We start from the raw sequence: 12,104 nt of genomic DNA, 5'->3' as shown, positions 1-12,104 counted from the left end.
AAAAAAATTAAATCACACACAGCAAAATTGTTCTTCGCATCAAAACACACTCGCTATGCAGATGTCATCAGCACGTCAGCTGAAGATTTGGCTTTTCCAAGGAGTAATAGTTTGCCTGTTAATAAAGTCATTGCCATCTGTAGGCACTGTTTGAAGAGAGACATTACTTTCAAAAACATGTAATACATTCTGCAGTGTGAATTGGAAATTATTACTTTTTATATGTATGTGTGCAAGTTTAGCTTAAAAAAAAGTAGAAAAAACAATGCTATGGAATGTAACTCAAAATCTTCGGTGCTTAGTCACATAACAAACCAACCCTTTACGTAGGAACCCTCCCAGTTTGAAAACAAAAGAGTTATTTGAACAAATGCCTCCAGGAAAAATCTGAAAATTAATGTTGAGATTCAACTATTAAGCGACTAGACAGCTTATTATAACACCAACTGTCTAACCCTACATCCCACAAGCCCAGATTTTTCCTATATTTAGAATTCAGGCTTTTCCTAAATAACCGATACACCTTTATGTGAGAAAGCTTTCATGGCATCCTCACTCTAAAATACATTTTTTAATAAATTGAAAACTGGTACACTAGGGATCATCTTTTTTACATCACAATAAAACTAACTTAAAAGCTGTGTTCCTTCCTCCCCTTTCTCTTTTGATCTCCCTTTTACATCTAAACAGCCTTTAGGCTCTTTGGAGTGAGACCCAAGCTTCTTGGGTTTTTAATGAATGTTACTGCAGACCCTGCATTTCCAGATCGAGGCTTGGCAGAAGACCTATGTATGCAGATGTTTCTGTTCTGCAAATGGGCTACTCTGCTTGTGGTACAGCCACTTGCAAGGAAAAAATCACAGCTTACTCCTCTGAAAGCCCTGTCTGCTACAGCATGGAAGGTGGAGAGTGCAGAGGCCGGATCAAGAAGCTATAAAATGCTGTCTCAAGCCCCATCAGATGCTTCAGAAAAAGAGAATTGGCCTAAAGGTTCGTGCCTTGTTATGGCGCATGTTTCCACCCCACTATATACTTTTTCTACCCAAAACGAAAAGCATTTTTCTCAAAATAAATGTTAAATCTATTTGCCATGAAGCTTCACAGTTCTCTGCAAAAACTTAAGCATAAGTGTTAGGTGTGAAGCCCAGTCTCCAAGATCCACTGGCCCAGACTGCAGATACAGGTCTAGACAAGTAAATACCACTGCTGAATTACAGCCTCAATATCACATTTACCATCTATGACATACCCAGAAAGCACAAAAATATGAATCCTACCTAGGACTGAGATTAAGATCTTGTAAAGGTGTCTGAATTGTTTTGAGATTCTGAAAACAGACACATAACAGCTTTCTTATTTTCAAATCTACCTTTTCTTCTTTGCATATATCAAATTAACATTTACTCAGTGAGAATGTAAGAGAAAATGAGTAAAAAGACAGGTAGTTCATGCAGTAGATGGCAGCAGGACACATAGAACTATCAAAGCTTACTTACTAACCCCTTGGTTGAAGTCAAATATGTGTCTTCCAAGTTTCAGAATTAAGATGCCTAGTCTCTAATTAAATCGTTAGTCCCCCTCCACACACCCTACCTCACCTTACTCCATGCCCAAAATGAATGGGTGCTCAGAGGATGAATCAATACTGTGTAACACGGACATTGTTGGTAGTTTTGCTGATTCAGTTGCTTCTGCTGTTGTAAGACAGGTAGAAAATAAGGTGGGGGATTGGCAAGTGTTAGTTGCGAGTTCTTGTCACATTATGGATAGCTACCAAGAAGCACAAAATAAGGAGGAGAGACTACACAAACAGAAAATAAAGATCACAGAATCACAGAATCACTAGGTTGGAAAGGACCTTTAAGATCATCAAGTCCAACCATTAATCCAGCGCCACCATGTCCCCTAAACCATGTCCTGAAGCACCACATCCACACGTTTTTTGAACACTTCCAGAGATGGCGACTCCACCACCTCCCTGGGCAGCCTGTTCCAATGCCTGACCACTCTCTCAGTGAAGAAATTTTTCCTAATATCCAATCTAAACCTCCCCTGGCGCAACTTGAGGCCATTTCCTCTTGTCCTATCACTAGTTACTTGGGAGAAGAGACCAACACCCTCATCGCCACAACCCCCTTTCAGGTAGTTGTAGAGAGCGATAAGGTCTCCCCTCAGCCTCCTCTTCTCCAGACTGAACAACCCCAGTTCCCTCAGCCACTCCTCATAAGACTTGTGCTCCAGACCCCTCACCAGCTTCGTTGCCCTTCTTTAGACATGCTCCAGCACTTCAACATCCTTCTTGTAGTGAGGGGCCCAAAACTGAACACAGTATTCAAGGTGCGGCCTCACCAGTGCCGAGTACAGGGGCACGATCACTTCCCTACTCCTGCTGGCCACACTATTCCTGATACAGGCCAGGACGCTGTTGGCCTTCTTGGCCACCTGGGCACACTGCCGGCTCATGTTCAGCCGGCTGTCAACCAGCACCCCCAGGTCCCTTTCCGCCGGGCTGCTCTCCAGCCACTCTTCCCCAAGCCTGTAGCGTTGCATGGGGCTGTTGTGGCCAAAGTGCAGGACCTGGCACTTGGCCTTATTAAACCTCATACAGTTGGCCTCTGCCCATCGATCCAGCCTCTCCAGATCCCTCTGCAGAGCCCTCCTACCCTCCAGCAGATCAACACTCCCACCCAACTTGGTGTCATCTGCAAACTTACTGAGGGAGCACTCAATTCCCTCATCCAGATCATCAATAAAGATATTGAACAAGACTGGCCCCAGAACTGAGCCCTGGGGAACACCGCTTGTGAACGGCCGCCAGCCAGATTTAACGCCGTTCACCACAACTCTCTGGGCTCGGCCATCCAGCCAGTTCCTCACCCAGCAAAGACTAAACCCGTCGAAGCCACGAGCCACCAGTTTCTGCAGGAGAATGCTGTGAGAGACGCTGTCAAAGGCTTTACTAAAGTCCAGGTAGACAACGTCCACAGTCTTTCCCTCATCCACTAAGCGGGTCACCTGGTCATAGAAGGAGATCAGGTTGGTCAAGCAGGACCTGCCTTTCATGAACCCATGCTGGCTGGGCCTGAGCCCTTGGTTGTCCTGCAGATGCCCTGTGAGCACTCTCAAGACCAATCGCTCCATAATCTTCCCCGGTACAGAGGTCAGGCTGACAGGCCTGTAGTTCCCAGGATCCTCCTTACGGCCTTTCTTGTAGACAGGCGTCACATTGGCAAGCCTCCAGTCTTCTGGGACCTCCCCTGTTAACCAGGACTGCTGATAAATGATGGAGAGTGGCTTGGCAAGCTCCTCCGCCAGCTCTCTCAGTACTCTCGGGTGGATCTCATCAGGCCCCATAGACTTGTGGGTGTCCAGGTGGTTTAGCATGTCCTTGACTGCTTCCTCCTGGATTATGAGGAGTACATTGTGCTCTCCATCCCCATCTTCCAGCTCAGGGGGCTGAATACCCTGTGGATACCTGGTCTGGCTATTAAAGACTGAGGCAAAGAAGGCTTTAAGTACCTCAGCCTTGTCCTCGTCCTTGGAGACAATGTTCCCCGCCATATTCAGTAGGGATGGCGATTCTCCTTGCCTCTCTTTTTGTTGTTAATGTATTTGTAAAAACATTTTTTATTATCCTTTACGACTGTGGCCAGACTGAGCTCTAGCTGGGCTTTTGCCTTTCTAATTTTGTCCCTGCTTGACCTAACGAGATCCTTGTACTCTTCGTGAGTTGCCTGCCCCTTCTTCCAGAGGTGATAAACTCTCCTCTTTTCCCTGAGTCCCAGCAAAATCTCCCTGTTCAGCCAGGCCGGTCACCTTCCCTGCCAGCTCTTCTTACAGCACATGGGGACCGCCTGCTCCTGCGCCTTTAAGATTTCCTTCTTGAAGACTGTCCAACCTTCCTGGACCCCTTTGTCCTTCAGGACTGTCTCCCAAGGGACTCTCTCAATCAGTGACCTGAACAGACCGAAGTCTGCCCTCCAGAAGTCCATGATAGCAGTTTTGCTGACCCCTCTCCTTACTTCACTCACAACTGAGAATTCTATCATGTTGTGGTCGCTAAGCCCAAGACGGCCTCCGACCACCACATCTCTCACCAGTCCTTCTCTGTTTGTAAACAGCAGGTCCAGCAAGGCACCTCCCCTGGTGGGCTTACTCACCAGCTGTGTCAGGAAGTTATCCTCCACACACTCCAGGAACCTCCCAGATTGTTTCTTCTCTGCTGTGTTATACTTCCAGCAGATGTCCGGTAGGTTGAAGTCCCCCACAAGAACAAGGGCCAGCGAATGCGAGACCTCCGCCAGTCGCTTATAGAATGTCTCATCCGTCTCTTCATCCTGGTTGGGTGGCCTGTAACAGACTCCCAGCAGGGTATCTGCCTCATTGGCCTTCCCCCTCATCCTTACCCACAAGCACTCTACTTGGTCTTCACAATCTTTGATTTCTATGCAATCAAATCACTCCCTAACATACAGAGCCACCCCACCGCCTCTCCTTCCCTGCCTATCCCTTCGGAAGAGCTTATAGCCATCCATTGCAGCACTCCAGTCATGAGAAGCATCCCACCATGTTTCTGTGATGGCAACTACGTCATAGCTGTTGTGCTGCACAATGGCTTCCAGCTCCTCCTGTTTGGTGCCCATGCTGCGTGCATTGGTGTAGATGCACCTGAGCTGGGCTATCGATTTCAACTCTGGCACGTTGAACCTACCCCTAGGTTCAACTCTAGTGAGCCCGGTTTTATCCCCTCCCCCCTCCAAATCTAGTTTAAAGCCCTCTCAATGAGGCCTGCCAGCTCATGAGCAAGAATCCTTTTGCCCCTTGGCGTCAGTTGCACTCCATCAGCTGTGAGCAGGCCTGGTGCTGTGTAAACCGCCCCGTGGTCAAAAAACCCAAAATTCTGACGACGGCACCAGCCCCTAAGCGATACAGAAAAATGTGCATCCTAGCTACTTACCTCCTAAAATTGCCAACCACAAAGTTAAGAAGACACAAAGTAGATTTTAAAAAAGCATAATATTACAAAGTCATATTAGTAAAATATGTATTTGGTTTGTGCCTACCTCTACTTTTAATCTCTCCTGTTCAAAGCCAATGTGCTGTCCTGTCTTTACGACACAGCTGCTACTGCTGACTCTCTGAAATACGGCGTATCATTATTTTAATTCTGCTGCGGAAGCTTTCACATCCACATCTAGACATCCACCCTCAGTAATTAACTAAATACTCCCCAGACATCAGAGCAACCCTGCTCACCACAGCTTCCACTTCTACCCAACACAGCAGCCTCTGTTCTGCAGCCATTCTGCCAGATCCTCTCACATCAGTTCTTTCCTTTCACAATGACTTCTGTATCTCCTAAAACTATTTATACTCATTCCCTCTTCTCACAGCCTTTTGGGGCTAGCTGCAGTGGTGGTTGGCGCTCTCCACCTTCCCAAGGACAACTCTAGGCATGCCCACCCCCACATTTCACCTCTTTAATCTCCTCACAGAGGGTGCTGTTGGGAAGGCAGAGCAGAGGAACAGAGGACTTCTTGCTTCCAGGAAAGATCTTTTTTCTTGAGTGCTAGAAGGGAAACTTCACTTGCCTCCTGCAGTGGTTCAAGAACAGAGAAACAGAGCAAATAACAGGCCAGATATTTTTTTTTCTTCCAAGACAGGTCAGGAGTTAATGAGAAATTTATTTCATGTCATTATGGCACATATTCCAGTTTTAGCTAAACTTTTATCACTACAAAGATAGAACGAGACAAAAAATTACAATAGTAGTGGGAAAAAAGAAAGATCTGACATAGCAAGAAACAATCCAGAAGAGTTATAAGTAAGAAAACTCTCTATCCCAGCTCAAAGCTTGCAGAAAAGCAAGTCAAGAAGACTACAGATGATCTGTAGGTTCCCTCTATGCTGGTTGGTACATTAGAATGCCAGGGGGTGTTCCTGGGCACTGGAATACAATCATCTCTACTGTAATTTTTTTATAATAGCCCTGGCATAGTTTTGTGTGGAACAATAGCAAATAATTTTCAGATAAGGTTTGGGAGCTACCATAGGCCAAGGACTACTCTGAGTTGGCCATCTGCATATGGCCACCCGATATGGAAAGCTGGAACAAAGCTTCTAGGACAGCTTGTAAGTAAGCCCACACAAATACTGGAAAACAGTATGAATTTTGGTCCTCCAATGCCCCAGTACCAGCAAATAGTCTCAGGCACATAAAATTTCCTACGATGGATAGAACCATACAGATGCAGCCAAAACCTAAAGGTACAGTGAAGATAAGGTTGTTTAAAATAGTCCCACTGCCTGACTCCACAAGGACAAAGCAACAAAGAAAAGAAGAAGATACAGCTTGGTGATAAGTTGGATGGCTTTTTCCAAATAAGACATTTATCAGAACTGTGTTTCCAGCATCTTCAGAGATGTGGGGAAGCAGGGTCCAGAGGCTCACTCAGATGCCAGGGGATTAGTCCTCCACAGTGAGACCTGCACATAGCGTTATCCTTTCCCAAAACTTCATAGCTGCTCAGCTGAAATAATTCTATACCTTCAAAGAAGAAAGGACAAAGTATTCATATCATGCCATGATGCTATTTTTTTAGGCTGTCCTAATTTAATTTACCTCAATAAGAAAAAAATTGAGTCAGCAGATACTGTCACAATGGCCTAGTATAACCTTAGTGTTTTTCACACAGTTTTGACTGGGCACAGTTTCTTTTATGTAATAGTTTGGCCTTTGTTTCCCTGTTTCCCCATATATACATATACCTCTACCAGTTCTAAGGAATAAACACAACCCTACACACATACTACCCACAGTATTCACACAGCCATGGCAACGCCATTACTGCACTCCAGCTCAGCTTGATTTGCCATCATAGAAGGGACAGGGATGGGACAAAAGGGATGAGGGAGAGAGGGTCGCTGCCTGGTCAACCAGACCACTGCACCCCAGCACGGACCTAGCCAGGCACTCCACTTGCCTTACATCCCCCTACTGCCACTGGCTCTTCACTTGACTATCAGAATAAACATAATTTAGAAAGAGAGAAATGCAGTGAGGAAACAGACAATGTTAAAATATAATTTTCTTCTGGCTTTTCATATCATACCAAGATTATTCACAGCTTCCCTTTGGTCCATGACGTGAGAGTGTCCAGCCTGCTAAGCATCTTTCAGAGCCAAAAAGTAGCTTAAGAACTTGGCAACAGCCTTGGTATATATCTGAGGAAAAGATAACTTTCAGAATGAATTGAAAGTGATCTTAAATTTTGTAAGACAGTCAACATCACAGATCTAGCAATTCCTCCCAGAGAAAACTGCAGTAATATTTACAGACACAGGAAAGTATCTTAGAAGCTTCAAAAAAAATACACACCTATAATCATCGCATGTATGAATGGATAAAAAGAGCGTTGAACTAACAAAAACTTTAGCAAGAGCATGTAAGAATGTCCGTGCTGTGGAAAACTGACTTTCAGCAAAGCCCCTCGTTCAGCAAAAGCTACCAGATGCAGTAAGTGTCTGAAAAAAAGACGACTAGGAATTTGCTGTGCCAGGTCTGTGAAGGATGACCAGCAGATACTGATTTTGCATATCTGGGAACTCCCGATACTGAAAAAACAGTAATGCTTGCCACGGAAAGTGTGTCATAAACTACAAAATCACACAAATCGTGACATACTATCCCAGAGTCACCTTATAGAAAGCCTAAAGCACCAAATGTTTCAAAGAAAACAAAACAAAACCACCAAAACCAAACAAAAACCAAACACACCATTCCAGCAAGGACCAGAATAGTCTTTACTGAATACAAAAGACAACAGGAGGAAAGAAGATGGAGTGACAGTGGTTTAGGTTGTAGATGGTTTCAGAATGCTCCTCACAGCTTTGCCCCAAGAATTCCACAGTTGGTCACTTCTGGACCTCAAACATGAGATCCAGAAGGGAATGATTTCAGAAGTGTTTATTCCAGATGAACTTGAATGAAATCTCATGAAGCACAAACAAATGACATTAAAAAAGTGACAGCATCAGCACTAGGACCAAGGAAGCTTGTTTCCTCAGGGTTTCCATCTTGTGATGAACTGAGGGCTGCGGTTGAATTTTTTCCTCAGGGTTAAGGCATTTGTAAACATTTGCTGCCATGTGGATTCTTTTTTGCTTAGTAACACATGAGCCCATGAATGCCCTTCTTTACAGGATTTCTCTCAGGCTTTTCTCTCCTCACCCAGAGGGGCATATTTTCAACACACTCATTGGAACATTTTTTTTTCCCCCCTCTTTAGAACTTAGCCAGCTGTCAAATTCATTTAAAACATCTGCAGAATTATAAATCGCTGGTGAGGTTGGGGAGAGAAGAGAGAAACAAACTAATACGTATGTGCCAAGTAATTGCCAAAGTTCCCTTCCTTTAGCAACCTGACTACAAACAAGGACGATAAAAATCTTTAATAACAGAAGCATCAGGTAATCTAACTAGGGACACAGATAGTCTCGTAAGATAAACATGACATAGTACTGTTTAAAATTATTAGAACGATCTACCTTTTTTTGAAAGGTCATTAAAAATCAGTGACTTGGTATGATTTCCTTCTTAGGATGAACACTCACCACATTTATGACATGAAGACTGGCATGTTTGAAGTATGAATAGATCCAGGAGAAATCCCAGGTGCTGACTGATGAAGGATATAATGATTTGGACAACACTTACAGAGTGACAATTTATTACTGTTGGTTAACCCCCCCTGAACTCACCAACAAAGAAAATTCCAGGAAACATGCAGTCCCCAAGAGCAACACAATAAAACTGCTGCAAAATGAAGCTGTACTTTGGGACTCAGAAAATCCAAAGTCTCTTGATTATCTTAAATTTGTTACTCCACAGCTTTTTTCCAAGCAAGTCATCAAATACAAAGTAGCTATGACAGCTACCACACCAACATGTCATCTATTCTGAGTAGACAGAGCATCCACATAACATCATTTATGAAAATCAACATGAAAATGTTAAGAATTATGAATGTTTTAATAAACAAATATAAATAGGTCACTTGTAACTTTATGAAATTAAAACACAACATTATCAAGAAACATAGATTTTTATATATAAAAGTGTTGTTTATTGTAAGGAAACTTTAAATATAACCAACAATATTGAAAATATCGTGACTGGCATTTATGGCCTTGATTGTAGTTTACTGCCATACAAGTAATTTCTAGTATTTTTCTTAATCACATCAAGCTAGTGCAAAATATAGGTAGCTTTTAGAGATTAAGCATACAGGATGACAAGAGTATAGATTTTGGTTACCTGATATTTCCTTCTAGTACAACAGGCTTCTCTTTTTTTCCATAAATCAAAAGTACAAAGGCAAGTTATCATATGTGCAATTATTCATACCAGGTTTCTAGGTTAAAAAAAAAGACATTTGTAAATTTTGCTCAGATTGTATTTTGTTAGGAATCTGACTTATAATTTATACCATACTGTATAAATTATATATTGTTATCACATTATATAATCATAATTTCATATACATGTATGATTATATAAATTGTCAGAACATATCACTAACTATAGGATAATAATTACGCCCACATACACAAATATATGGCATTAGAAAAGTCATTATCTAAGAAGGAAAGATATTATAATTCAGGTGTTTGAAACAGGGCACAAGAAGCCTTCCTACAACTCTTGAAGTTTCAATTTTGCAGAACTACTGCCAATCGCCATTATGTGCACACGTACATCAACAGATAGGTTAGTAAGCAGTATTAAAATTGGACTGTTCCTGAAATTTTCAGTCACAGACCCTTGTAAGCAATGAGCCCTGTGCTCCTAATTAAGGTGTTATTCTCTCTCCCCTCAGTCCCAGAAGGTATCCCATGCTATTATGGCTAAAAAGATATTATTTTATAATGACCTACAGGTTTTTGAAAGCAGGACATGTTAGCTTTAACAATGACATACTTTCCAGACTTGTGCAAAGCTTTTGAAGTATTGATCTTTCAAATTAAAAATTTTTTTTTTTTACTTCCTGATAAGAATTTTTCAAGGACAAGCTTAGTTTAGCATGCCTTTCGGTATCAATCACTTCAGTAATTGAATCTGGTCTTTTATAGCTAAGATTAGACTGCAAGAAGAGAGATATACAGAGATAATTTAATTTGAAATAGGTAAAAGATTTAACAGATAAGAAAGGTGAGACTTAAAAAAATTAACTAGAGAACAAGCATAGATAGAGAAGACAAAATGCATAAATATAAAACAAAGGAGAAGGAAAACAATATAGGTTATGTATGCTTAGGTAGAACATGACAATGACCTATGCCTTTGCTTTTAAAGCATTGAAGGTTAATTTGTCAGCCGTCCTCACTCTAGACTGTACAGAATACATGTAACAAATAAAAAATGCAGTTTATTGCAAAAATATACAAGTCCTCTAAATTGCATAAGATATTACAATGTCGTGCTGAAACATGACATATTAAACAAAGAGGACTTTCAAACAAATTACAAAATGTTAAAAATCAGATTTGGGTCATGAGCGTTACACAAAATGCATTGTCATGCTATATCTTACGATTAGTCTTGTGATTTACTACATCAGTGATAAATGCAACATAAAATCATGACAACTGTAATTGTCAGAAAGTAATATCTACTGTATATCTTCTGTATTAATACATATAAACACTTTTTGTGCACTAATACTTTTCAACATATCACATTCAAACTAACAGTCTTTCCAGAAAAGTTGTAACCTTTTTGAAGAACAGAAGCTGGTTTAACAAGTTCATCGCATGTGGGTTTTTTGAAATCTATTCTTTAAGGAAATGCTGTGCTAAAGGACTTGATTTTCAAAGGTGCTGTGCTACTACAGGTCGTCTTAATGCCAGATGGAACCATCAATGCTAAGCACTTTAAAAAATCAAGTCCACAATTTATTAAATTCCTGGTTTGTTTACTAGTATTTCCACTGTAGTAAGTCCAAAAAATACCCCCAAACCCACTCTTAAAATCACAGAAAATGCTTGGCATCTATAGGAAAAGAGACAATTTCTCAGTGGACTAACCACTACTGTGCTATATTCTCATAACAGATCTTGTTGCTCCAATGTTTAGTTCATGCACTGGGATCAGCAATGTCCATGTTTGTTCCAAACAGAGCAACTAGCTGCTCCTCATAGTTTGCAATGTTTCTTTTCAGAATTTCCATACAAGGTCCCAAAAGCCTTTCAAATGCCTGCACATCCATAACTAAGATAAAAGAGGAGAGAAAGAGAAAGAAAATAATGTGCTTATCAGTTGCAGACACTAATCTTGGTGTTTCTAACATTCCAATGTAAAATTTTAAAAGATAACGGGACAAATACTACTGAGGCATATACTTTACACAGAAGACAATCACTTACCATAGCAAAACCAAGATCAACCAACACATAGCTGTCTTGAAATGTCATAAATAAAATTAGAATTTGCTGCATTTCTTATTTTGAAAATATTTTCGTATTAAGATTTACATCACCCAAGAGCTGCTGAAGAAGTCTGGAAGGGCCTGGATTCTTCCACAGAATACAGTTTTAAGATCTTTGAGTTTTCAAAAAAACACATCTGTTGATGAGGTTGTCGGCTATATTTGGGGTCTAACGTAGCATATTTCCTTGCTATTTTCACTTGCTTTCACCCACAGTGGAAATGGTAATAGATACTCATTTCCCAGCAAATGTAGGAAAAATTGGGAGACAGTAATTCCCATGCAATGCCAATGCGTAGCCAACCAGAATATTTTCTTTACTGGATCACATAATGTTATCCTCTATAGTTCTAGCCAACAGGCCAGAGAGAAAAGTTCATACTTCAACCAGCTTCCAACCTGGTGGCCTGTAGTCTCTTGGCTCCTGAGAAAAGTTTAAGACCTGTGCTATTTGGGAGGTGCCAGAGATCTTAGTGACTCACTCATACTGGGTAATGACACTCTTCCTCACCACTGCCTGTTATTCTTTCCTCTGTATCATCTTTGATCTTTATTGTCTGATCAACAGGTTGCCCAGAGAGGTGGTAGATGCCCCATCCCTGGAGACATTCAAGGTCA

At 41.5% G+C, this 12,104-nt stretch overlaps 1 protein-coding gene across 2 annotated transcripts in view; it reads right to left on the bottom strand.

Moving 5' to 3' along the window:
* Nucleotides 1-11,135: 11,135 nt before the first annotated feature.
* The window catches only part of PRKAR2B (protein kinase cAMP-dependent type II regulatory subunit beta), a gene marked incomplete at its 3' end in the record, with an annotated part of 92,926 nt that continues 91,957 nt past the window's right edge, over nucleotides 11,136-12,104 (bottom strand). For both annotated transcript variants that reach the window (XM_082001606.1, XM_082001605.1), the window contains exon 11: nucleotides 11,136-11,269. In XM_082001606.1, coding sequence (XP_081857732.1) covers nucleotides 11,136-11,269 — 134 coding nt within the window. The remainder of the gene's footprint in view (nucleotides 11,270-12,104) is intronic.

This window comes from Phaethon aethereus, assembly GCF_964289735.1.
Source record: "Phaethon aethereus genome assembly, chromosome: 1".
NCBI classification, from domain to species: domain Eukaryota; kingdom Metazoa; phylum Chordata; class Aves; order Phaethontiformes; family Phaethontidae; genus Phaethon; species Phaethon aethereus.
Note: the sequence above shows the minus strand (reverse complement) of the source record. Positions and strands in the feature narration are given on the sequence as shown.